Source organism: Thunnus thynnus, chromosome 14, assembly GCF_963924715.1.
Source record: "Thunnus thynnus chromosome 14, fThuThy2.1, whole genome shotgun sequence".
In the NCBI taxonomy this organism is placed as follows: Eukaryota; Metazoa; Chordata; class Actinopteri; order Scombriformes; family Scombridae; genus Thunnus; species Thunnus thynnus.
In genome coordinates, this window is record NC_089530.1 from 27318818 (window position 1) to 27346339 (window position 27522).

A 27522-nucleotide genomic window follows, 5' to 3' on the forward strand; every position below is an offset into this window, starting at 1 on the left:
AAAAAACAAAAACGCTGCCTGCAGATAAATCTCTTAAATTGCTATAAACTAGCACAAACAGTGTATATTCTCAACATTATTCACTCTCAAAACTATCACTGTGTTCTCAGTTTTTAGCCAAGTTCATCAATCTTCTCTTCTTATAACATAAAAGAAAAAAAAATCTTAAAATTCTCTAGAGTTCATTTGTCAGTGTGAGTGCAGAGATATTCTTTGCATTGGAGATTGTCTTACGGATGCACACTGTTAAAACGCAAAATGCTTCACCAAGAGAGTAAACCATTTATAAGCCTGCAGCCACAAATTCCTTTTTTTGGGAAGACATTTTCTTGGCATTAATTAATCTACCTATAATATCATGACAGGATTCTCTCCAACAATATAAACATGTTTTTGTTTTTTTTAAAGTATAAATAAAACTAGCAACTGTATTACAAAAAAAAAAAAAAAACAGGAAAAACATGAATTGCTTTTCCGAAGAGTGAGAGCGGAAGCATTACTGGTCTAATCCAAACTGCTCGTGTGTAAAAGCTTAAAGCAGAGGACAAAAAAAGTCAGAAAAATCTCAAGTTTAGTTTTTGGATCTCGCGTGACTCGCAGTCGGAAGTGTCACAGGCCAGTTTGTCCGGCGTGAATGAAAGCGGTGATAATAGGTAATAACTTGGACTGGTTTCTGGATATGTTCTGGTTGGCACTTCATACCCTACTTTCCTAGTTGTACTGTAAGTCAAAGTGTTAATGTACTATACACTTCCTCTCACCAGACAACCGTAGATATACTTGTTTTTTTTTTTTCTTCTTTATAAAAGACAAGAACAAAAAAATAAATATCAAAAATAACAATTAACAAAAAAAAAAAAAAGAAAAAAGGATGAAATATGAACAAGCCAACCAGCCTCTTCACTGCGCCCCCCCCCCTTTTTCCCTCCACTTTCTCCCCCCTCATCCAAAAATCAGATGCTCTTGCAAATGACAAATCGATGTCCTTCAGTCTGTTAAAGTGCTACGACCGGGTTATTGAGAGGATTTACAGTTCAATAACACTTCAGAGTTGGCTTGGCGAGGCCTGTGGTTTGTGAAAGAAAAAGTGGCTTCACAGAGAGAGAGAGAGAGAGAGAGAGAGATTAAGAGAAAGAGAGAGAGAGAGAGAGAATACTTCCATTGAGTTACACAGAGAGCGTTTTGCCGGACGTCTTGAGCAGATCTTCAGAGATGGTGGAGAAAGCGAGTGTCGAGGAGGAAGGGGGGGAGATTCAGCGAGCGGAGGAGCGCTCACACGTCCACCACCATCTTTTTGTGTATATCGAGACCGCCGACCACCTGGCGAAGAGAGAGAGAGAGAAAGAGAGAGAAAGAGAGAGGCGTTAATGCATTCATTAATTCGAAAGCTGTTACAGGCAGGGGTGGTAAATGTGAAAGTTGAGACGTGTGGTTTCCAGTTAATGAGAAAAGACCTTCGTCGCAGAAAACATTTTGACGTTGCAGTAGGAAAACAGATGTAAATAATGAACGGTGGCGCTGATAGAACGGAGACACATGTATAACAACACCTGTGCTTTTCCTGCTATGACTGGTTAAAATGCAAACAACCACCTCCACCAACATATAAAAGCACAAGAGTGCATTTACGCTCCGCTTTCATGTGTTCATCTTATTAAAACTTAAAGTTTTATATGATTCAAAGTGCAGCACTTCAATACGAAACTCCAGTAGGGCTGCAGTAGGGTAAAATGTGAGAAAATAGTGAAAAATGCCCCAAACAGTCATCTATGGTTAAGTCTTCATACTGCTTATTTAGTCAAAACGGTGAATGTTTGACATTTTCCTTCATAAATGACTAAAGTCACTGATTATCAAACATGTCCATTAAAGCCAATTGAGTATGACATTTACATAAAGTAAAGAAACGGGGACTCATGAGTGACACATTAAACAAAGAATGAATAAAATCGAAGCAGCAGAGGCAGATATATCCACAACTACCAGATCATACACTTCTCATAATGCAACCCAGTTAGAGTCTTTCATCAGGCTCCTGGGTCGGATGTCAATATTCAGATAATGTACCCGGATACAGATCACATGTTAATTCCAGGCGTAACTGGGGCCTTATTCTCAGCTCCTGGCCAGGTTTATGTCACGTCATCCAGCCTCTGCTCTGCATTAAATAACAAGTGAGCTGAACTTGAAGTGTAAAAATCTGTGGAGTGTCCCTTTAATCTGTAAACCGTTTCAGCGGTACACAACAGTTTTTTTTTTTGTTGATAGAATCTATTTTTACATCCGTAGTCTTATTTTTACACCTTCCTTGTTACAGTTTCCGTCACCGCACAGTTCTCAGACTGCAATCATGTCACACAGTCTCTCCTTTGAAGCTTAAAAGTGTTTGATTGGTGCAGCTTTGTTAAAAACGGGATCTTTATATCCTCCTGCATCGTCCTGAAAATACACTCCCGCGAGAGCCTTTTTAGTTCAAAGCTCCGGAGGTACAGCCGTCGAACGTGGGCTCTTGTGTCTGTCAGAGTTAGAACCGCTGCCTTTCATTTCAGAAAATGTCTCCGAGCAAAGCGGCTCCCACAAGAGACGAGATACGTAGATGATAGTTTTCAACAAGGGAACGCTACTTGTGTTGAAAGAGACTTTGATCTTAAATTAGATAATTAAGGCTGTGTAGCTTTATCTAAATTGTGAGGCCGCTATTTGAATCGGCACGGCAGGAATGCAGTCACATGTTGGCGAAATCTCGGTTCTCTGTCTTGAGTTGGACTGACACCCGGTGACAGATGTGTTTTATATGAGAGATGTGTGTTTTCTTTGACTGTGACCAAGACTTTAAAGAACAGTTTGAGTTTTCTCAACCTTATTCTGAGATTATCTCCAGGATCAACAAATTCTATGAACACAATTGTAACTACACTGGACTGACGTGACTCCCCATCAGCCTGGTTATTGACAGGACTGCATCACCTCGACGAAGCCCGACGAATGTGGATCAAACATTTTTCTCAGGCCGGCAGAATCCACAACCATTTGACGTATTTTTGGCGACATCAGATGTTAAATCCTCTCAGTCGGATGGATGATTTATCAGCGTTTTGAAACATTTACAGTCATTTCTTGTAAATTAGTTGTGAGCATTTCTCTTGACAACAGAAATACCTTCCTGGTTGTGAAGCTTTTTGCTCATCTGAGTTATAAGAATCATGTAGAAGCGCTTCTTCTCGCTACAAATATATGCTTATTTTACAGTTGTACTCATTGTTACATACACTAGATGCCCTACATATAGAATAAATGTAATTTCTCTTATTTGTAGGAATTTGTTGCTCAGGTCAATATTCCTGTAGTATAATACAGCTAAAGTGCTATCTCAGTATTTTTAGTATCCCCTATCATGTGTAGCGAGAACTCACCAGCTCATGTTCACACAGCCCTCGACACCGCGCTTCAACAGGAAGCGTGAAACTGAAACCCGGTGCTGTTGAGCTAAAGCAAAAAGCTGTTGTGTTTCCAGAGTTTTTTAGGCCCTTTGACATTTGACTTCACCACAACGGGCTGCATCAGCAGAAACGTCACAAAACCTCCCCACAAAAACAACCCCAGGGGGGGACTTCGACTTACTGCACAGAACTCTTCAAAGGATATCCTGCCGTCTCCGTCCTTGTCTGCGTTGATAATGGTCTTGTCCACGATCTGCTGGAGCTGCGTGTCCTTCAGGTTGTTGCCTACCATCATCTTCAGCACCTGGAAGAGCTCGCCGTTGGAGATGTAGCCATCCTTGTCCATGTCGTAGATCCTGAAAGCGACTGTGGCGTGAGGGGGGAAGAGGCAGACATGAATGTAAATCAGTTATGAGACAGTAACATTTTAAAGACTCAGTTCCATACAGTCTTTAACGATTTAGCCAATTTAGCAACTTTCTTCCACTCTCTTTTGTTTTGAGAGCAGCTGACTGACTTCAAGCTTGGTTCTAGTGACAGAACAGCCCTTTCTTAGCCAAAAAAATACATTTAATACAGCGGTCAACATTTACTGTTTCTTGTTGCAGCAGTAGGATGAGCTGAGACAAACAGAACAGAGGAGACACAGGAGACAAAGCCCTGGTGGCTTTTACTCTCAAAGCAGCAAAACAAGCAGTTATGTTTAGCGCTCTGAACCACTAGGGCAACCTCCGGCCACATGTGGTTTTAACAGGGTAGGTTTTTAGCAGCTTTACTTACACCGAAGCTTCTGCTCCTTGTCTCCCTTGACGCTGAACTGCGAGACTCCCTCGATGAACTCTGGGATACGAGAGGAGAACAACAGTCAGCGGTGATCAGGCTTCCAACACAATCACCAATGCAATGTGACCGGCATCGACGTCTTGATGTTATGGTTTGTGTTCTTTGTGGTATAATGATAATGATAGTGTTTGATACACTACGAATAAGTGTATTAAAGTCTTCTTTCCAAACTTAACCAGTTTTTACTTACTTCTATGACACCAATTAACATTTTTCATTGCCTTCCAAGACTTAGGAATTCTGGCTATGTATATTGAATTCCCTGTTTTCCATTTAGGGAAGCACTTCTACTGTAATGAAAAGTTGAGAGAGGGGGCAAAGTCCCAAGATATCAAGATCTGATTATTTTCAATCATGCATTGTGGTTAAACTTGCAAGATAGTTATGTATTTATAAAGTTGGAGAACAATGAGTCTGTTTAGTAACACCTATCAGTTAGGGTGAGAGGTAATTCCCCTTCATGTATTCAGTGCAGAAAACTGATTTTTTTTTTTTTTTTCAACACTGAAATCCTTGAAGATCACTTACATCCAGGACAAATTGGTTTCATGATGGAAAACTTTAGTTTCCAGATTATTTTGCATGAATGAAATTGTGCAAAGATTAAAAAAAAACTGCTATTAATTGGCTTTATTACAGAAAATGAGCTCTGAATCACACTAAATCCTAATGGAACATGATACAGTTGCTTCATTTACAATAAATTAAAAAAAACAGAAGACCTACGTAGTGCATATGAACAGCACAGAAGTGAGAATACAGTGTCAACATGAACTTTTAAGCAAGTTCTTGTAATGGCTGATCTAGTTTTGTTTTGATGCATTATGATGCTTTCATGGTGCTGATTTACATATCGGTAAAATATGAACACTCGTATTGGCTGAACTGGTTTCGCTACACGTTTCCTCCTCTGTTGTCGTTCTTTTGGGGGATCTCTAGTAGAAGGTCATTCCTGCTTGTTGGCTCAGGGGGTGTAAACAATCTCAACGTGGCTTTTGTCTCAACTCAACTCAAAAGTTTCTGTGACACCTTTCTTTACTATTATTCATATAACAATTCGTCAACTTCTAAAATGCTGCAGTCCTGATGAACTGCACTCACTGACGATTTCAAGCATGCACTAAGCTTGGTTTATGCTTGCAAGGAGTGACGAGATTAGAGTTCAGATGTCAAATATCACCTTAATTAACTATGTATAGATATATTTGTTATTAAATTTGGGATAGCAGTCAACTCGCTGAACCTGTTCTTCCGCCCACCAGCAGAGTTTATCGCCTACCTTTAAAGTCCACCTCTCCGTTCCCGTCCGTGTCGAATATGTCGATAACCCTTTGCACCAGCGGGTTCTGTTGTAGCTCCGGCAGCGACATGAACTCCTCCACGCTGAGCGAGCCGGAGTTATCTAGGTCGAGTTTCTTAAACCTCTTCCCTAGCCTCTTAATCTCATCAGCATCGACTGGACAACAGAAAAAAAGGAAGAGAGAGAGAGAGAGAGAGAAGATCTGGATGAGACTCTGTTGACGTTCTTATCCTTCTCCTAGATCATCAGAATTACAAGAGAACAGATTGTAAAGTGTGCAGGGGGTCAGATGCATGGTGACCGGAAAGCCCCCCTTAAATCAAAGCAGCAATTGTTTAATTGATTAGTTGTTTGGTCCATGAAATGCCAGAAAATTATGAAAATATTACAGATTCCCAAAACCCCAATAACATCCTCACAAGTCTTCTTTTGTCCCAACTAATAGTCCACAACCAAAGATATTCAGTTTACTGTCATAGAAGACTAAAGAAACCAGGAAATATTCACTTTTAACAGCCTGGAGTCAGAGATTTTGGATTTTCTCTTAAAAAAAAAAAAATGACTAAAAGCGATCAAAATAGTTGACGATTAACTTTCTGTTGATCCATTAATCGACTAATCGCTGCAACTCTAGAAGTCATACCAGGGCAAGAGGAAGGAAAAAAAAGCACAAGGAAAGAGTTAAAAGTGACAGAGAAAAATGAGCCACAGTGCACCGTGTTCACCTGCAGCAACAGCCTCCCCACACGGATATTTACATACACCGAGCCTGTGGATCTGCAAGCTATAATATAAATAATCCTTGCTAACACCTGCATGAACTGTTGTCATAAAATTTTATTATCCACCAGTTGCAACTAGGTCAAGGACACTACTTCCGGCCTGCACAGGACTGAGTTTACTGCTTCAAAAAGGCAGACCCACAGTAACCACGGTACACCTTGTTCTGCTCTTCTGTGAACCGACAAGGGTGCAACTATTGAGAAAGCTTCGATTGTTAATGTTGCGAATGTTACAAAACCATCAACGAGGAGAGCCTGGGCACTGTTCTGACAATACTGCAATGAACCTCAAATAAGACAACAAAAGAAGAAATAGGAGCTGAGGGGAAAAGGCTGGAGGTATCAGCAGACGGACAGACAGACTATTAGATTTTGCAAACTTACAGCTTTTGTTGTTTACTGGTGCTTTTTTATCAGAGAGGGCCTGGATCTGTTGTTCCCCTGCCATCCTGGCCGGAGTATTTAACAATGGCAAGGAGTAATCCAGAAGCAATAATAAAGCCACTTGTTAATTACTATATAAGCTCATCCACACACGGTCACATGATCCCATTGGCCAACCACAAACTACTACACTGCCTGCTTTAAGCTGGGGTCCTAAATGACTTGGGCTATCTATTAATCTTAACACATAGTTAACAGAGGGAAGGAGGGGCAATAAAAAAGGCATGACAGATTTATGAGGCTCAGTTCATTCCAGTTCTGATCAGGTTTACTGACCCCCCTCCCCCCCAAGGACATCAGGTAAATGAAAAGATAAGACTGAAAGGTTGAATTATGATGTAAACTATAATGGCACTACAGCCCCTGAGTGGAAAAAGAAGCTTAGAATGAATAAATGAGCATATGCTTCCACAGAAGGCACAAAGACTCACTGACTGATTCATAGTGTCCAGATCACAACTTGTTGGAAGTCTGTGTGTGATTTTGGGTTTATGTGTTACATGGTGCTCTCAGTATTATCAGAAAACAGTATTAACAAAATACCAAATGAGGGAATATCTTTTGGAAGAGCGCTGGCTCAGCCCTCCAGTAGAGTTCAGAGACTTTGAAGAATCTTTCCCGAGGAGCAGTGAAGCTGTTCTGGCAGCTGACAGTGGACAGACACCAAACAACACTTAATATTTGCTTTTCCTTTAATTTATCATCCAATCTGTGCCTGCAGTGCAGAAAAACCAATGTGAGAGTTATATTAAGGGTGATAAAATCAAGTGAACATATGTGCAGATATGGATTATGCACATTAGATTTTTCCAACAAGACAAACCAGTTTGTTGCTTCAAGTTGAAGCAACAGGATGCAGAATTCATTGTCCTGTTATATGTATGTATATATTTTAAATGATGTAGAGAGAGAGAGAGAGAGAGAGAGAGAGAGAGAGTGAGAGATGGGTGTGGGTTGTATGGGTTTCAACGTTCGGACATGCTGTGCTCCATCAGCTTGATGACTAATCAGAGTGTGGTGGAGGAGTAAGGGAGGAATGAGAGAGTGAGAAAGACAAAGCCAGAGATTGAGAAAGAAAGTTGGGATGGAAACAACCACGATATAGAGCAATATAACCTGTACAATCAGCTGGAGTCCACTGTCCAACCAACTATCAATATGCATCTACACCAACACTCCCATGAGTTTACTGTTCCTGACGCATAAACCAGTTATGATGTAACGCTTCCCTAATAAACAGTTTGAGTTTTTTGTTCTTTCAATGTCTAATAGTGAAGCAGACTGAAAGCCCTTTCATAACAAAGTGAGTTTTATTTGCTCAAAGGTGCACAAAAATCTATATCCAGTGAAGGACACCTCTAGTATAAAGAACTACTTTATAATGAGACCTGGAAATATGATGTTAAGTCAAATTGTAGCATTTTCTGCTGTTATGAAATCATAAATACTGACAAAATTCAACTTTGAGATGCAAATCCACTGTGAGCTGTGGATTGATAACCAGCACCTCTATATTGTATCTCATTTCCATTACTTCTAAATTTACTTCTAATAAGGGATTGCTGGTTTCTCTCTTTGTTTTCATGTTCCTGCCAACTCCTGATACACAATCTGATATATGCCACAGGGCTTCTGTGTCCACTAGGTGCGAGTTATCAGAGCCGAACACCCGGCTGTCCTGTGACACAAAACACTTCCTTATCAGCAGCCTCCTGTTTCCTGTTCCCAGCAGATGACACCGGCCGGGCTCATAACGCTCGAGTCTGTGTGAGGGATATCAATGCTACAGATAATCTCCTGCACGTAGAACCCCGTTTAAATCAAAGCCATATTTATATGTAAGCTAGCGGCACAGGTAGATCATTTGATTTTGTGGTTCAGGGTTGAGCTTCTTATGGACAATCCTCCTGTAGGAATCCCACATTTAGTAGGTAGGAAACCAGCGCGCTCTGCCTCTTTGTTGGTCAATAACTTGATACTGTGATTTAAAAAAAAAAAGCACTTGTGAACAAAAAGAACAGGATGTGATTTTTTTTTTTGGTTTTCAAAATAAGTCAGGTACTTCAGAAAAGGAGATTTTTAACCATTCTGGTTCTGTATAGATCAAAAGGTTCACAATGAAGACTCCCTTTGTAGTTGAAAACATTATTTCACTCTCAACCATGCCAAATATACACCCATCACATTGTAAGGGTCTTAAGTTAGAACAGCTGATGTTAATGTTAATCTTTCAAACCGGCTCCCTGTCACAGCTCAAGTCTCTTTTGTTGCTACACAGTTTTAGGTCAGTGGGATAAACTGGAGCACAGATGAAAAAAAAAAAAAAAATCACTCTGACATTTACAACACGTTACTCACTTTTGTGCAGTTGCAGAGCAGAGGAACATCTGAACACTGTGCCCAGATCTGCTCTTGCTGTGTCTGGAGCTGCTCCAAGTGAGTAGGTACATGTATTATTCATGCTAGCGAGGACAATAGCTTTCTAACAGTCGGTCTCAAACCAACAAATCCCACGTCTGACAGCTTCACCGACCGACGTGGCTCCCAGCTGAGCCAAATAAAAAAACTCTTGACTCAGATTGTGGACGTAGTAGTTTTACAACAGCGGGGAGTTTAACAGACTTATCCGGCGTATGGGGTTTTCTGTTAACGGTGGAGAGGTAGAGAGTCTGGAATCGTGTCGTGGCTAAAGGTTTATGGCTCCAATTAAAACAGCTTCCATGAAAAACATGCAATGGCATTCTCTGATTTAACTATCATTAATCTCTTATGCAAACTCTTCCCAGTGTGTGCAGTAAAATAAGCTTTAATTCCTAGATCACCAGCTTCACAAGCACTGACTCTTTTGACGGCAGCCGAAATCTCAAAACGTGGTGCCAGAACAGGTATCAAAGACCTGTCCAACAAATGAGCTGGTAGTGAGTTCTGGGTTGCTTATGAGAGGGGAAAAAAAGTGTCACTGTATTTAGAAAACAGCTGCGTTCATGAATTGACTATGCTTGATGGTCACAGATATGACAGCCTGGGAGAAAAACACAAACACAAACAAAAAGAACTGACTGAAGGGATTGAGATCACATGAAATATTAAATATTGTAAAAAATTTCCTGCCTGGTTTGTTTCTTTCCTATCTTTCTTGTTTCTACACTGTACATGATGTACCCTGTCATGACCCTGTTCTTGAGGATCACTACTAGCCACTACTAGTCCTCTGTGACCTCTGCTCGCAGAAGAGTCGACATGCGTTTTTTAACCCGAGCGTCGGGCCATAGCCTGCGTGTTTGAGCCTCTGGCAGCAGAGAGAGCTGCGATGATGATGTGGGTGATATTGCAAACTGACACTCAAATGCACACCTCCATCCCGTGTTTTTATTGAATGAATAATGAAGGTACAGTAGTGCTGCAGGCTTTATATGACGGTGGAGTTGGCTGGAACACCCTAAAACCTATAATGACATGCTGTGGACTAGACTTTTTTTATATACAGTACGGCCTTGAGTGCAAGATGTTTCAGAATAAAAATATTTTTACATGCTACAGGTAGAGAAAAAGGTGGAATTCTTATTAAAATACATAAATATGTGTGTTTTATTACAAATGTTTGGTTTAAATCAAATAATATACACCCAGTGATGCATGTTTCATTTTTCAATATCAAATCAAATGTTTCTATGTGATAGAAATGGTTTTCTGAGAGGCTCCTCACACCGCTATGCTAATGAGCAGCTCTGAGGGAGACCCGGTGTAACTGTGAGATGATTATGATAATCTCATACTCCACTGCATAGCACAACACACACACACACACACACACACACACTTTCATAAACGCTGTATGCACCCTCAACTGTGTTACTAGGCAACTGGAACCTGTTAGCCCCCCAAAGTAGCCCACACACACACACACACACACACACACATAAAGGAGGAACATTTAAACAATTGTTCATGAGGTGTATGCATGAAAACACATGCATATGTAGATGTCATCAGCCTTTGAGTGCACGCAGGAGGTTCACACACACACGCACACACACACACACTCTCTCTCTCTCACACACACACCGATCATTTAATGCAATGGTCGGCCAAATGGCTCTCCTTCTGGCCTCCTGTACTGTTTGTGGTGCTCTCACTGTGTTTGTAATCATGTGTGTGTCGAGTACTGAACTTAAATTCTTAGACTGAGCATTACTGCATATTACAAGCAATCTGGAAATGTTCAATATGTGTTTACAACGATGTCATCAGGATGCATATGGAGTTGATGAAACAATGAAACGACTCTGATTCTTGTTGAAATAAAGTGAGAATGGCAAAACATTTGATCAAGTTTAACATCAACATAAGAGCTGCAACTAATGGACTGTTTTCATTACCCACTAATCTCCTAATTATTTTCTTCATGAATCAGTTAATTGTTTGTTCTATAAAACAACTGAAAACAGTAAAAAATGTCTGCCACAGTTTCCTAAAATCCAAGGTGACATCTTCAAATTTCCTGGTTTTCTAGAACACCAGTCCAAAACCCAAAGATATACGATTTACTAAGAAAATCCTCATGAACATGAGCGGCTGGAACTGGGGAATATTTGTCATTTTTGCTTTAACATTTATCCAAACGATTAATCGATTATCAAATTAGTTAATAGTTGCATTGTATTTCTGTCGATCGATTAATCAACTAATTGTTGCAGCTCTAATCAAGATCAATACCTTTTACATGTTATAACTGGTTTTACTTTTCAAAAACCACATTTTGCATTTTGAGGAAACATCACTGATCTCCTGCTAAATGTTCTGCTGCACAATCAGACATCAGCTGTACCATAGCTGAGAGTCAGCTAGCTCGAGCTAACCATTAAACAGCTGCGTGAACAGAAAATCTGCTAAGTGCAACTGGCTTTTGGCTTTTTCCTCCCCATTTTTGTTTGATTATAAAAAAAACCACAATGTTCCCAAAATGTCATTATTGAATGTGTCCTCTTAAGCATGCTCAGCCCTCTAACAGCTCACCCTGCACATTAATATGAGACATGTGACTGCATTAACGCAGCACAACCTGAACAGAAACGAGCAGGGGAGGGAGCGCTGCATATAGCTCCTCAAACACACGAGATAAGGTGTGAGGGTGGGCAAACACGAGAAGGTTACATGCACGGCACAATCATTTCAAGAGTTTGACACATGACACTGTGCCAATTAGCATAATGGGGTTGTGCTGAGCCAATGAGTGTTGAGTGAACATATCGGAGGACAGCAGCACATCACAGATAGATGCAAGATGACAAACAAAAAAAAAGCCAGAGATTAAAATCATGAAAGAGGAAACCCACGAATCAGTTTGTGGCTCTGCATGAGAAAACTGCTGCATAACAGTTTTTGTGGCCCTAGAGGAGCTTTAAGTATGAGAAAATATGCTTGACTGACGCTGTAGAGGGTAGCTTAGCTTCGGCACGGACACCACATTTTTTTTTTTAAACAGAAAGACTGAAACAAACTAGGGACGTTTGAGAGTCGAGAGTTTGACGGAGATGAGCAATCACCAGACAGAAAGTGTTTAATGAAGGGAGTATCAGATTGGATCATGGGGAATGTAGGAGCTTGACTCATTAAGGGCTAAAGGTTGGGAAATCTCAGCCTCTGCTGGTTCTATTCTGACTATTTTTTGTAGATTTTGTGTCTTGCAAGTCCCCCAATTTTTAGCTGGTAAGATATGAAAACATGACATCAGGTGCAATTCAGTTTGCTAATGTTTTAATATTGTTGTAATATTTATGCTTTTCCTCACCCTCAATGATCAAACACCAAAATGTTGTTTTACAGTATTTCACATTTTCAAGGATGATATTAATTCAGATGAGGAAGTACGATGGTGCGCTCTAAACTCAAACACAAAAATGCACACGTGTGCTACAGAGAAGAGCACTGTGCATTAGGCTGATTGCTCTGGCTGCTCTGATAACGTACAGCTCGCCTGCATGGACCGAAACGCAGGACGAAGCAGGGCAGCACACCCATAGTGCATATTTATAGCCGTGCCGTCATCAGAAAACCCCCAACTCACCCCACCACCCCCACCACCAGCGGCTCGGGCTCCCGCCCTCAGGGAAACCCCTAGCAACAAGGAACTCCAGCAAGCTGCCCGCCGTTTATTTTGGGCGGCTGCAGACAGGCCTGCAATGGTTTCAGGCTCTCTGTTGCTTTGCTCTGTGAGAGCATGATGTGGTGAGGGGGTTGTGTGTGTGTGTGTGTGTGTGTGTGTGTGTGTGTGCGCATGTGGGGTGAACAGAGTGGCGGAACAGAGTGGGCGCGTGCATGCACTTTAGCAAAGTGTATAGTGCATATGGGGCGTGTGCCTGCGTGGTTTGTGTGTCTAATTATGCACGCTCCCACAAGTAGGCCATTAAATTTTGCCTGATCTAAGCTCGCCTAAGCCGGCAGCAGTGAGACGCTGCACTGACGGGAGGATTCAGGCCTTTAGAAAATCCATCCTCCGGTGTAGAATAATGCCCTTATTTCATGATCTATATTATAAGGGCAATTCTTAAGAGACAAACCCGTTATGTTGCTCTTCTCTAAATCAACAAAGAATCGTCTGACAGCAGGTACAGGTGAGTGGACGTTTGCTGGTTAACGTCTCATTAAGGGGCGGTAAGGTTGAGGTGAATCTATGGGACCAGCAGGCCAGAGCTGGTTTCCTCACAGCCAATGCCTGTCTGTCCAAACACTTGATGAGCTGAACAGCTGCTCTGCTGGTGGAGGGAGTGAGACAGAGGGAGAAAGCCAAAGAGAGACCAAGAGAGAGAGAGAGAGAGAGAGAGAGAGACGAAAAAATTTCAAAGAGAGGACGTTCGATAGAGGCTTTCAAATTGAAAATAATCCAGAATATTCCAGAAAGAAATAGTCACAACTGCAAGTAAATATTGAAATGCTAATATGCATGTATTTAATATACTTGTTCCACTTTCAGTCTAGTAATGTCTCAGTCCGTCTAAGGATTAGTTTGATATTATTGAAACAATCTTGTCTTTATCTAGTTCTAGCTTCTCGCTCTGTTTTTGCAACTTAATCAATATGCAGAGAAAAAGAAAGCAGGAAAGTAAAAGAGAAGAGAGAAGGAGAGACAGACGAGCAGACTGCGGTCAATAAGGGAGGGGCAGAAAGTGAGAAACTGAGAGAAGCTGTAAATATCCCAGAATGAATGCAAAGGTCCTTGATAGGTTCAGTTCAGGGTCATGCATCATCCAAATCCACCTCCCCTCGCCATGGTGGCATAATCCTGGGGGAGGAATGCCTGGAAGGCCTGGCAGGCCAAGGTCCTGCCCCCCCCCCCCCCCCCCCCCCCCACAATAACGCACAATATGTCATTTTCTGACTCTAGGGGTCTCTTGATCAAAACAATAACAAAACACTGAATAAAGTAGCATCACGTTAGAAATCTCCGATGCTGTTCGACAGACGGAGGAAGTCCAGAGAGGCTGCGAGCCGAGCTGCTGCTAACGTTTACTCAGCTTGTTTCTGTGATAACTTAAGATCCAGACGTCTGATGACTCAAATCAATTCATCGAGTCAATTCATGACAGTTTCTAGCAGAAGAACCACAACGCTGACACACGCGCACAATGATGATCAGCATCTTGTGTGCGTATACTGTTTGGTATGATGCCATTGACAGGTGACCAAATGAAACAGACCTTGATTAAAATCATGGGTTTGAAAATTGTTGGAAACTTTTGGGATAATGTAAGAACACAACTCAACAAAATATGCAACATGGGTCTAGTCGTTTTTTGTCAGTTAAATGTGGAAAGTTACATTGTCCTTTAAAATGACACATTATGCTTAAAAGTTTAAGTCCTCTGTCATTATACAGACACTCAAGGTTCAGTAGTGTGAAATGTTTTTAGAGCAATTCTGCCAATAAAAAGCTCAAAATTGCAGAAAAACTGATTTAGTTGTTAAGTTTATTTTATTTATATAGCACTTGAAAAGCAAACAGGTTTTGCACCAAAGTGCTTCACAAAGACAGGCGTATGTATACACATAGATATACACATATAAATGAAAGTAAAAGTAGATTTTTATTTTACTTCCCACACTGTCTAATGTTTCCTTCTGCACTATTAAATGAAGTTTATGGATCATAATCAGCCTTAACATTTTACATAAACAGTATTTTACTGCGTTTCTGCCTCATACAACAGCTTCTTCACTGTGGAACCAAACATTTCAAAGACTAACTTCACAGCCTTGATGTCAAAATAATTATTAACATGTGCTTCTGATTCAGAGACGTGAGGAGGTCGATCTAAACAGCGACACGGTCCCTGAAGTAAACCTTCACTACAGAGGGACCTGTCGCAGTCTCACTGCTCATTAGACACACGCAGCAGAGGACCCATTTTTGCCTGGCTCTTAACCTCATGGTATAAAAACGTGCCGTTTGCACCACAGCAAGCCGGTGAGAAAATCAGTGTCTCCGAGGACTTTTCAACAACAGAGACATTGTGTTGATGTATCGCCAGGTAGGAAAGGTGAAGGAGGCAGACAAAGAAGAAATGTGAGTCATTTCCTCGGCTCTCCTCCTCCTCCTCCTCCTCCTCCTCCTCTGGAGAGATCAGGGGCTCAAACGATGTCTGCTGGGCAGACATCTTGTAAACACGACCAACAACACAATCAGAGAGTTCAAAATGACATCTTCTTGATTCCAGAAACACAATAAAACTGAACATAGCACTCTCTGAGGATGAAGGACAGGGCTGGTTAGGAATAAAATCTCTGGAGATTCAATTGAGAAAATAACCAAGTGATACTGTCTGTTTTTGGCTTATATGGGGAATGAAATAACAGTATCAATCACACTGATTAATAAAATCCCATAAACTGAACAAAAGCAGTCCTGCTCATTGATTTGCAACATCATAAAAATAATACAATTTAGAATTACTTCACATTTGACACAGCAACTGTTATGTATTTAATGTGTGTGTCTATTTTTCAGGTCGTCATCTTCTCCATAAATTGATCGCAGGACAAAATGCACCAGGATCTACATCGCTCACCATCTCTGCTAAACTATATTCTGGGAGAGACCCTGCAAATGATGAACTGCACCAGATAAAAATTCCATTATTTGAACAAAAATCGAGCCTTGAGCAACCGCAGCAAGCAACCGTTCAAAATACTTACAATGTGAGCACATCTCCAGGGGGTAACTGGCTTCATTTCCCTGAAGAGAGAAGAGAGAGAGAGATAGCTGTTAGTTGTTTGTTGTTACTGTTTATTACAAGTTTAGAAAAGCTGCTGATGATTAAAACTATTAGAGCTACGTGTTGCTGGAAACACTCCTGAGATTGTAGATATGATATCACTCCAGACACCTTCTGAAATAATGCTCATGTTGCATTTGAGTGGATATCATTACTTAAGTGGACACAGGAAATGATGTCTTAGTGTTGTCAATATGAACACCCACGAACAAGAAGAAGCCAATCGATATTTGATGATTAAAAATTGTTACAGCATAAACAAGGATTTGTTTTTATACCATTTCCTACAGAGCAAGCGGTTATTTCCTCGTTGGTCAAACAAACTAGGAAAGCCAACAGACAATAGGCCCTAGTGATCTGTGGTGAGCACTGGATTCATTTCCATACCACACAGTTTCTCAACGACAGGAATAACACAGACAATAGAGCATTCAGCCGTGTTCTGTACTTGGACATTTAAAGATGTAATAATGTTTGTGGAAACGGACTATTGACCTCTAGAAGAAGAACCGCAGGAAACCCAGAACTCATATGGATTTGTTTTCTCACTTTTATTTTAAAATCACAAGAGTACGAGCCCCAGAGTCTACACTGTTCAATAAAAGTGATGGATTGTAACTTCAGCCAATGTTGAATATTGTGCATTCCTGCATGAAGTCATGGTCTTGTGATTATCTTGGTGTCACTGGTGTGGCCAGCGTGTGCGAGGACATTGCAGTGTCGGTGGTGTTGACATATGGCTTCCCTGCCTCTTAAAAGCTAAACATCCTCTTTGTCTACAAACGTGGATGTGAATTCCTCAGATAGCCTGCATGCAAACGCGTCCTTTAACGATTCATCTCACATGTCAGGACCGATCTGTTGTGTGGTATATGGTTTAGTTGTGTGCAGCGAGATAAGCGTTTTCCTCCATTGTGTGTTGACAGCTGTTACTGATGATAGAACAAATTTATAAACAAACGGTACTTCAAATGTCATATCTGCAATATTAAAACATTATTAACATGAGTAAAACTAAAATATGCTTGCTATCCACTCTTCATTTTGCAGATTTCAACTTATTTTTACCTCTTCAGTTCAGGTACAAACAGCAGTTTCAATACAGTCTCTCAAAAGTGAAAGGTGTTCTCTTTAAATAAAGCTTTTAAAAAATATTGTACGATAGGCTATTATACCAGCGTTTACTGAGACTGGAGGTTAAATCATCTGTTCATCCAAGCAAGCAAAGTGCACTTCCCTCCACTTTGAGCAAAAGTTGCTGTGAACATTTCAAAATGATGTTTCCCTCAAACCCCTTGAGGCTGTTTCCTATTTACATGTGCAGCCTCTTTAAAGTCACGCATCATGCACGGCATCAAATCTCCCAGCGTAGTGCAAAGCCTCTTTAAATGAACCATGCTATCCAAAAGACACTGCATTGTGTGTGTGTGTGTGTGTGTGTGTGTTTGTGTGTTTGTGGCATTGGCTCATGTCCAGCAGTCACATCCGCATCCCATCCCATCCCATCCAACACTGCAGTGTCCACCACCAAGCTTCACTGCTGGCAGATAAGGCTGAACGCTCGCCTGGGAGTCAGTGAGGACTCCCTGTTGCAGAGAGGTGGGGGTGACAGGATTTAGGGGGGTGGGGGGAGTGGGGGGATCCTACAGCTGAGTGAGAGAGACGCTCCGGGCCAGCAAGCAATTGACCACAATTGTCCTGCAAAAAGACCGTGCTTAGCAAACTGTAACTGGCAGCTTAGTTTAAACAACCAGTCTAGAAATGGACTATACAGTGTCCAGGAGAGCAGCTACTGACCACAGCTGTCAGTTTCATTTTAAGCCTCTATGTGTAGAATTTTCATGTTCAAATTACTGCAAGCAATGATATCTGCTGCAGCATCTTATATGATAATACCACTAGAAGACGCCAAAGCCAGAAATTGTATATGCAGTGCCTTTAAAGACACAGTAGTAAGTAATTTTAGTCAGCAGTAGTCCATCCACTACCACAAAAGTTTGAGCTATGGGTGCATCCAAACCTAGAAAGCTTCAAGTTGTGTGTTCAAAAAGCGGAAGTCTAGTTTGGGGCAAAAAAAAACATGGCATTTGAAGTGATGTTGTAATAGATAACTGCACTGAGTTATAAAAATGTAACATAACGAGGTAAAGAAAAGCCTAAAATGTTGACGGAAAGCAGAACTGAGGTCACACCGCAAGCTGAAGATGCAGAGCTGCAGCAATTTCCTACATTAATTGATTAGCCAACTGACAGAAAGTTTGTCGCCGACTATTTTTATAATCAAATAATTGTTTTGAGTCATTTTTTAATTAAAAAAAAATGTCCAAATGATCTGATTCCATCTTCTTAAATGTAAATATTTTCTGGTTTATTTAGTCTTCTATGGACATATGAAGGAATCACCTCGGGCTTTAGGAAACAGTGATGGACATTTCTTATGATTTCCAGACATTTTATAGACCAAACTAATCGAGAGAGTGATCAACAGATTGCTAGTTTGCCACTGTGGTTTAGACCGAAGAAAACTGTAAATGTACACCTAAAGAATATCAGTAAGGCATTATGACAGATAAGGAGTATCCTCGCGGTGGAACACAAATAGACTGTACACACTTAACAGGCTGGAAGAAGCAAGTGCCAGTTATGTCATCTAATGGCTTATCGCTGTGCTGCTGTACAACAGCAGACTTACCTCAGAAGAGTTGGGGTATTTTAAGAGCAGTGAGGAGAAAAAGGTGACACAGGATCAGCCAGGAGAGCGACTTAGCATTTGACACTGTGTGATCACAGCACGAGCGGCTGACTCTGCTCTCCTGACAGAGGTTGACTTATACATGGTTTTCCTGTATGGAACAACAAGTTGAGAGTGGCTGAGCACTGCCAGTTTAAGGGATTGAATTCCCGTGTAGCTCAATGTGTAGCGCATGACTCCACCATTACTGGGGTTGGGTGTCCCATTGCCTGTGTGGCTCAGTGGGTAATAGTGACAATGTGATACTTTATTGATCCCTGTAGGGAAAAGTCCTTTTGTTTGCTCCCCTACACAGAGCAGCATTGCAAGAGCTGTAGAGATACAGTGACTTGCTAAAGGAAACTTCAGCAAAATTTTAGATTTAATACCTTGAACCAGCGTCCTCTAGTTCAAGGACGTGCTCCCGATGCACCTTCACCCTGCTACGGGAGACTTTTGGTTCTCTTGTGCAGGACTATAAACATTAAGATAGAGCTGCAACTAACCATTATCAGATCGAAACCAGAAATTATTCACATTTAAGAAGCTGGAACCAGAGAATTCCATCATATTTTGTTAAAAAAACACTAAAAATGATTAGTTGATTATCAGAATAGTTGGCGATTAATTTTCTTTTGATTGACTGATCGTTTCAGCTCTACATAAGTCCAGACTGCACCTCAACTTTAGCTGACATAAAGGGTATAAGCTGCATAAAAGGGAACAAGGAGTCCTGTATATGAAATAGTTACCATGATCAGAGGACAAACTGGGAAAATTAGTTTAGTTTCACAAGCTGCATCACAAATGAACTCTGCAAGAAATAACCTTGAGTTAGACCTTAAATCTTGGTGCAATCTTAGTGTTTTCCCCAGCAAACAACCCAGTGTTACTAGATCATTTTGCCAATGATGGCTTTACACGGCCAGTTACTGAAGATTCATTACTGTAGTATGGTGACTGCAATATGAAATATCTATCAAAAAGCAAATAATCAGTTGTAAAGTAATCGGACAGGATGAAGCCGATCCAAGTACCAAAACACGTCAATGTCCCCAAAGCTTTGCATCTATTATAAGACTAGACAATGTTACTGCAGGGTGGACAGGTGAATAAAATGGAAGTTGGGCATACTTTAAACTGCATGCCTGACGTCCACTGTCAGTTGAGTGCTAGCTGTAGGGTCCCTGGAGGTAAAGAGACTTACAGCAAAGCAGATTTGGTGTTGAGGATTACAGGTTTACTAACCTAAGGCCTGCCTTAGGTCGCTGGTTCGGCTAACAAAGGGTCAGGAGTAACGCTGGTTATGTCTTCTGTAACAAACCACTTCATGCGGCTCCTGTCGTGCTGCCTTTTTAGATGCTAATGGGGCACATCGGATGGGATGATTATAAAAAGATAATACAGGAAAAGAAAGAGATGCGCGGAGTGAAAAAAGCATCCAGCGTGCAGAGAGAAACAGAAGCAGAAAGAGAAAGAGAGAGAGACTTGTGTTGGCTCATCAATAATGCATGCTTCATTCAAAATCAATTAGGCCTTAGCACACAAAACACGTTTTGCATAATGAAGAGTCTGGCATCGTCGCTGGTTCAGCAGCAACACTACGGCCGACCCAAAAACCCGGCTAATTATAGACCTGCAGAACCCAGTCATAACATGAAAGACTGGGGAGCACAGTAGTGGAGCTGGAGGACTTTTCTGAGGCATCTTTGGCAGGACATAAAAAGATACTCTACTCTCATTTAACAATAAGCCAAATCAAAACAGCAAATTAACATGTGTTTAGTCATTTCATCATAACTTCATCACCATATTTCAATAAAAAGTTTACATCTTCACCTCTTTCCATATTCTGTCCATCAAAAACAGCATTTTTTTTTTGTGGAATAACTTATGTTTTCGCAACTGTGCACACAAAATAAATCTGTCTTAAAGTCACAGCCAACACATTACGTAGTCAGTCATTGCTGATATGATTCCACCCTCAACTAAAAACTGGCTGTAAAAGCTGAGATTTCTCATATGGCCTTTATTTATCTGAGTTAGGTTTGCTGAGCACAAACGCTCCAGTTCAACAACACCCTTCTCCTCTCTCGCACAGTTACACACTTAAAACACCTGGAGGCTGCCTTATCTGCAGTTGGGGGGGGGGGGGGGTTTAGCGCCTCAGTCAAGGGCACAGCGGTGGCATGAGTCAGGAGGAAGCACTACTCTTTCACTTTCCTGTCCAAGCGTGGGGATCGAACAATGCAACATTCTGATAAAAAAAAAAAAAGCCTGCAGAGTTTACTTATAAGCTACTGCACAATTGCACAGTTCACTCTCACGGATAAATTAAGATTCATGCTTTATTTTTCAATGTTAGAATTAAGCAATCTGATTGAAACGTCCAAATCTGAACACAAAATATTGCAAATGATGTAGATATTTAATACACTGTGGCTCGCTCATAGTGCTGTCAGAACATGCTGGAATAGAGGAATGACTTGCATAAATCCTAAAAGTTAAACGCTGCAGTGCCCGCACCAGGCCAAGGAGCATCATGTTATGAAATGCAAGAACAGAGCAGTGGCATGCATCGTTTCCTGAATCCCATCAATGGTGCCTGAGATATTGTGCATAACACCACGATGGATGGATGGATGGATGGATGGATGGATGGACTGATCCATAGTCCCTCCCTCCATTCATAGTGAAACCTCAGCCTCAAAAATCTGCATCACACCTGAGTGTACACAGTATGTGTGTTAATCTTGCACGGTATGCAAGAGCCTGCTCTCCTTGAACTATGCGTTGATGCATACTACTGCACTGTTTGTTTCAACATAGTGTGATAATATACATGTCAAATCTCTATGTTTATCATACTTGATGATTAAAGTAACTGAGGGCTCAATACATATGCTAAATATAACAACCAAGAGCACCAAGACACTGTTGCTGTTGTCTTATGACGGTTTGTGGTGGTAAATCAATGCTCCTCTAAACACTTGTTGCCTAACTTTGAATAAGAAGCACATTAAAAGCCTCCTCTGCCTCATTAAGCTGCTCACTGGTTTGCTGATACACTCTGTAGAGAACAAGACAGTCAGATCATGTTCAAAAAGCTGCTGGATGCTGGAGCTGTTTAAGTTATTATTTAAACAAAAATACATTTTCTGTCTCCAGCTTATCAAATGTCAGTGTTTGCTGGACAAAAAAAAAAACAATGTGAAGATGTCTTCATGGGCTCTGAACACTTGTGAGCAGCAAAAATGACAACAAGGCCATTGGAAAGCAAAGGATTCTGGTGTATGTGTATGTACACAAGGAATCAATTAAAATGGTCATTTTAAACACAATCTGTGTCTTGTGTTTGAGTTAGTTTTTCCACACAATGTTCATTACTGACACACAAAAAAAAGCTTTACTTATAAGACTGCCCTCCTCCACACAAATGTGTCGAGCCTGCCATATAGCCGAGCTTTATGATAAACAAACCGAACCCTCTAGAGTCACAGCAGAGTGCAGAGCTGGGCTGTGCTTTCAGACTGGTCTTTAAATAGAGTTCACCCTAGGGCCCTGTGATTTCTGCGTTGTGGAAAACACGGACGGAATCAAGGAAATTTGATAATAAAGAAATGGAACCAACTGTAAAACGCAGAACATTGTGGAATTTGCCAATAATGTGGATGCAATTTATAAATATCAGGGTTTTCCCTGCTATTATAAGCCAAATGAATAGAAGACAACTATGCTGAGAGTCTCTGCTGAGTTTTTCGTGTCATTTATGGTCGCGCTGCTTCTGCTTCTGTGGCGGTGGCTCAACTCCACCACACTCACGCACACTCAGAGTAGCCAGCAGAGAGGCCGTGATGGAGACGTTGATCCAGGTGAAGTGAAAGATACAGTTTTAATCCAGTCGACAACAACTACGATCATTACTGAAAGTGCAATAAAACCTTCGCATGTAAAAAGCCGTTAAGAGCAATTTATCAAAACACCTGTTCAACGTGCATAAACGTGTCGAAAAGTGATATTTTCAACTGCTTTCTCCGTAGCGAATTATGATGAAAAAGCTAAAACGAGAGCTGTCTGTATGTAGCCTAACAGTTTAGCTTAGATTGCCACTAATCTTAAAATATGTCAAATTCTTGTAAACTTAGCTAATGGCTGAGACGGCCTCTGTTATTCCTCACAGTATCATCTCTCTCCTTTTGAAATTATCTTTGGATGTGTGTGTGTGTGTGTGTGTGTGTGTGTGTGAGTGAAGGATCTGCACCAGATTTAAGAGTCAAGTGCAAATATGAAAATAATTACCAAAATCTCAGCTGTCTGAGGGAACTCTGGCAGGACTAATCCTCTCAGACATTTCTATCCCTGACTTTGGCTTACCTACAGAGGCTTTTGAAGGCCTTATAATGCTGTGTTAACTAATGATGCCAAAATCTTCTTATGCATTAAACCTGCAATTGCTGATTTTTTTTGGCCACTTGCCGTTATGAACATTGACGTAAGATCATCTTTTAAGTTGATATGGCTAACTTGTTAGCAAACAAGAGCAACCTTACAATTGATTTAGAGTCATGTTTCTGGCCACCGGGTGAATGTAAATGCTAAATGCTCCAAAACCAGCTAGTCGCTAATTGTGTCTGTTTGCTGTTTGGTGCTGAGCAGGTAACGTACGGTGGTGTTTTAGGGTTTTTTCTCTGCAAACAGCTGCCTGCTGCGACTGAAAACGACCCTGTGAGGGTGAAACAAAACAGTAAATTTGTGGGCCAGACAGCTAAACAATAAGCTGAAACTTGCTTTAAAGCTCCTTAAAGTCAAAGGGGAGCTCCAGAGTCAGATAATGATAATAATGAACTTTAATGGTCAGTTGACATGGACAGTATAACTTAATACCCCACAAACCACTGTGTGCACCAGCTAAACTAAATGCTTAACACTTTTCAACAGATTTTCATGAAATTCTTAAATAAAAATCTCCGTTTACTGCCTGGAAATGGGTGAGTATTTGGTGGTTACTTCATGATAGGCATTGTGGTTCAGCAAAAAAATCTTCCCACAAACCACAGTCATCACTTCAACCACCGACAGCCAACTGCATCAATTGCTTCATAGTCTAATGCTATGGATCTCTGCGAGTGAGTTGTTTAATGTAGTGTAAGACACTTTGAATTAAGCCCAGTGTTATGTTTCCAATGTTACTACCGAGAGTGTGCAGACTGTGCATTTCGAAGTTAATTATATGCGGCACATTTGAGGTATTGAATGCTGACGAGACAGAAAGAGAGAGGCACGTATTTTTGGTGATTTAAATGAGCCAAGAAAATGTCAATCAGACACAGAGTCAGCAAATTACCAATAAGTGATGTATTTATACTCCTGCCAAACCCCAGGAAGTGTGGGTGAAAAAAAAAAAACCCTCCAAGCAGCATTTTAAACACCCCCCTTTCACCTTTTCAACCCTCTCAGACTGCATCATGTTACTTCTTCCTAATACATTTGATCGGTCATGTCGCATGTATACATCCTGTCTGACCTTTTCAACTTCTGAGCACTAGTGAACAGTCCCACGTGCATTATATACCCTTGATATGGCATTTCAACGTCTGACATACCAGACAAGACATATGTTTACTGACAAAACCGGCTAGAGTTTGGCCTGTGCTGGTGACTGCTGGCTCCAGTCGGAGCCGAGGACTGCAGAGATGTAACGGCCAGTGAGGAGAATAAATCCAGATTGAGTGGGCTGGTTGGAAGTGCAGTGTGGATCACGTAGTGTTGATCATCACTTCTGCTGGTGGTTCGCTGTGGCTTTTATCTCTTTTACATTAGCTACGGCTCCATCCTTATGTGGGTGGCGCTTGATTGCTAGGCAGCATATGGTCCCCTTAGCATCAGATCATTCCACTACATGCTTAAGCAAATGTGTGTCCCTGCCCACATCCCACATCCTCCCTCCCACCCCCCCCCTCTGCAGATGAGAAGAATACATTTTGACAGGCGATAGATTGGCACACTGTCTGCAGGGCGTGCATGCCCTGAGTTTCCACCCTCTGGCAGAAGGTTGAGAGTGCTGCAAGGTAAATGTAAAAAGGTGAGGATGTCTTTTTAGCTTAACAGTCTCTGGATAATGTGTTTATCACAGGAAAGTTATGAAGCCACTGTTGCTGTACTGCTCTTAATTCTTAGCCTTTGTGTGTGGATTCTGTGTTTCTTTGTATTTACAGCTGTATTTGTTATGCACCTGGTAACATGCAGAATATAACATAAAGGACAGTAACCTTGAATCAAAATGCATGAGCTCCTGACAGTGATGCAGCAGTTAATGAATCAGAGGCCTGAAGCTTTGCAGAACTAATCTTTCTACATCAGTTAATGTTCAAGATTTGAGATGTGATTTTACCAAGTAAACGTGCTTCTTAGAACAGGTTCTTGATAAGCTCAGCCTTTATGAGCTGGAATCAATCTTAACGATGTCAATTCAAATTACACATTGGTACCTAATCAGTGTGACTGTAAATGCAGGATCTTTTATGAGATTTTCTGACAACTCTGCTGACTTTTGTTGACATTTATGTTCACAGCCCAACCAATAACAGCTGTTGGAGGTCAATACAAATATTGATGTTTGAGAGGTTAAAAAAATCCAATTCCAATTGAAGATCCCTTCATTTTGGCTCAAACATCTTTGACATTTCTTGTTAATTATCAGCCAACCTACAGTAAACACTCATACTGCTATATCTACCATAACCTAATCTAGATCTAGTTTGCATACTTAAAGTCACTGACTCATGTCAATATTGACTGATATTCAAATAAACTTGTAAATAGCAGGTCTGACCAACCAGTATATAAACCTGACGAACAAACTGGAAGTATAAAATGCTACTCTTCCTGTCAAGCCTGGACATATTCTACACGGGGGATGAACAAATGGCTGCTACTGCCAATTTCATGTTATTGGTACTATAATAATAACTCATCTAAAACTGAATGTGAGGAGGTGTGAGAATCTATGGCTTTGTAGGTATGAGACTATAGTGAAAAGGGGGGGGGGGGGGGGCAGGGGGGGTCAAATCCTGTATATAGATCCTACAATTCCTGACTACACCCCTGTCATTGGTTATTGATGTCCAGTCTACTCCTATTGGTCACTACATGGATGCCTATAACGGTTACTAGGCAACTCACATTCACTTATTTATACATTTTTTACGTACATACTGTATATATCACACTATATTAATGCTACACTGACCAACTCATGAGGGGGCCTGCTGTGGCAGCTTCCTATAGAAGTGCTGTAAATGGATACAAATGTAGCCAACGGCCTTTTTTTTTTTTTTCATTAAAGCTCATGTGTTCACAACATGAAACTATGTTGCAACTATCAACACAGCGCCATGCTACCATGAAAACATACTGACATATATTTCTTCACGGGTTTAAGACGGAGCAAATTTTTTTTGAGTGCAAACTTGAAGCGTACGTTACATTTTTCCTGTATGGTGTGTAAACTGTGCCACACTCACTCGCCGACCTGGGCCTAATAAGCGTGTATTTTTGTCACGAAAACTAATTTGCACAGGCCCCGATGCTAATAAGAGTTGTAGGCTATGCTCGAGAAGGGATAAGAAATATCTGGGCCATAGGCTTTAGGCTACTGTCAGCCCCGGGGTATTGCACAGAGAGCGCGACAAGGAGGCAAAAGTGGGTGAGAAAAGCGTTTCCTCCTCACCAGGGCTCTGTGTTGTCGACAGTTAACTCCAAGCAAAGCACTCGCCGCGACAAACAACCTGTCAAACGCCACATTATTCGACACATTAAAGCGCAGGCCTGCCCACTGGTGTGTTTACCAGTTGTCGGAGGGTGAAAATAGGAGCTGCTTACCATCTTGCAGGTCGGATGATGAAATCCAGGCGATGTGAACGGAAAGGAGGTGCAACAGGGGGGGAGTCTGTAGGCCGCCGAGCTGAGGCGAGAAATACAACAACAACAAAAAAAACACGGTTGAGGTGCTACTCTGAGGTCTCGTCCTGGCTTTAAACCCAGCTTCAGGCTCTCTTCTCTGGCTCGCGCTCTCTCTCTCTCTCTCTCCCTCTCTCTCGCTCCTTTACCGAGGCTTTCACTGCAGTGGCAAAGGGAGGGAGACCCGCTGGGAGGGGACAGCAAAGCGGGGGAGGAGGCTCGGTTTGACGAGCAGGCGGTGGCGGAGGGGAGGAGAGAAGAGGAGAAAGGGGGGAGGTGCGGCAGTACTGTACATCCGGGAACTCCGGGTTATATTTATTTATTTATATTTTTACCCCCTGAACTGGTTTGTGCTTGTGCTCCCCCTGTTGGCGGTATGACTGCACTGCCTTTTTTTCATATATATATATATACAACACATGGAGTGTCTGTGCACCCTGAAACCTCAATGTACACAACTGGCAGATGGACTTAATTTTATGTAATCCCCATGGCACTAAGTCGGTTCATCAATAGTACAGACTTTCCTCGTGGGCAAGCACTAAATCCATACTAAGCGTTGTAAGCCATAGTGAGATTTTAAGTGGCTTTAGAGGAGCTGGGCTGAAAAGAAAATCTAAACCATTGTACATTTCACTTCAGAAACTACTGTGGACACTGTAATATACGTAGGCTTCTACTAGTAATAGTATATGGCAGGGTAGTAGCACTATAATATACTGTAAGTATAAGAAGAAAGGGCCTGTAGTAC

At 41.3% G+C, this 27522-nt stretch overlaps 1 protein-coding gene across 1 annotated transcript; it reads right to left on the minus strand.

Moving 5' to 3' along the window:
• On the minus strand, nucleotides 1-26913 carry ppp3r1a (protein phosphatase 3, regulatory subunit B, alpha a). The gene is made up of 6 exons (XM_067610766.1): nucleotides 26694-26913; nucleotides 16002-16041; nucleotides 5563-5739; nucleotides 4221-4280; nucleotides 3622-3806; nucleotides 1-1320 (listed from the first exon to the last, which is right to left on the minus strand). Exons 1-6 carry the CDS (start codon nucleotides 26694-26696, stop codon nucleotides 1273-1275), a joined length of 513 nt encoding a protein of 170 aa, XP_067466867.1. The 5' UTR covers nucleotides 26697-26913; the 3' UTR covers nucleotides 1-1272.
• Nucleotides 26914-27522: the final 609 nt, after the last annotated feature.

Coding starts and splice junctions, on each gene's coding strand:
- ppp3r1a (XM_067610766.1), bottom strand. Junction 5,740..16,001: donor CCTGGAGATGTGCTCACATT/GTAAGTATTTTG, acceptor TCTGTTGTCCAG/TCGATGCTGATGAGATTAAG. Junction 4,281..5,562: donor CGGAGAGGTGGACTTTAAAG/GTAGGCGATAAA, acceptor CTCGTATCCCAG/AGTTCATCGAGGGAGTCTCG.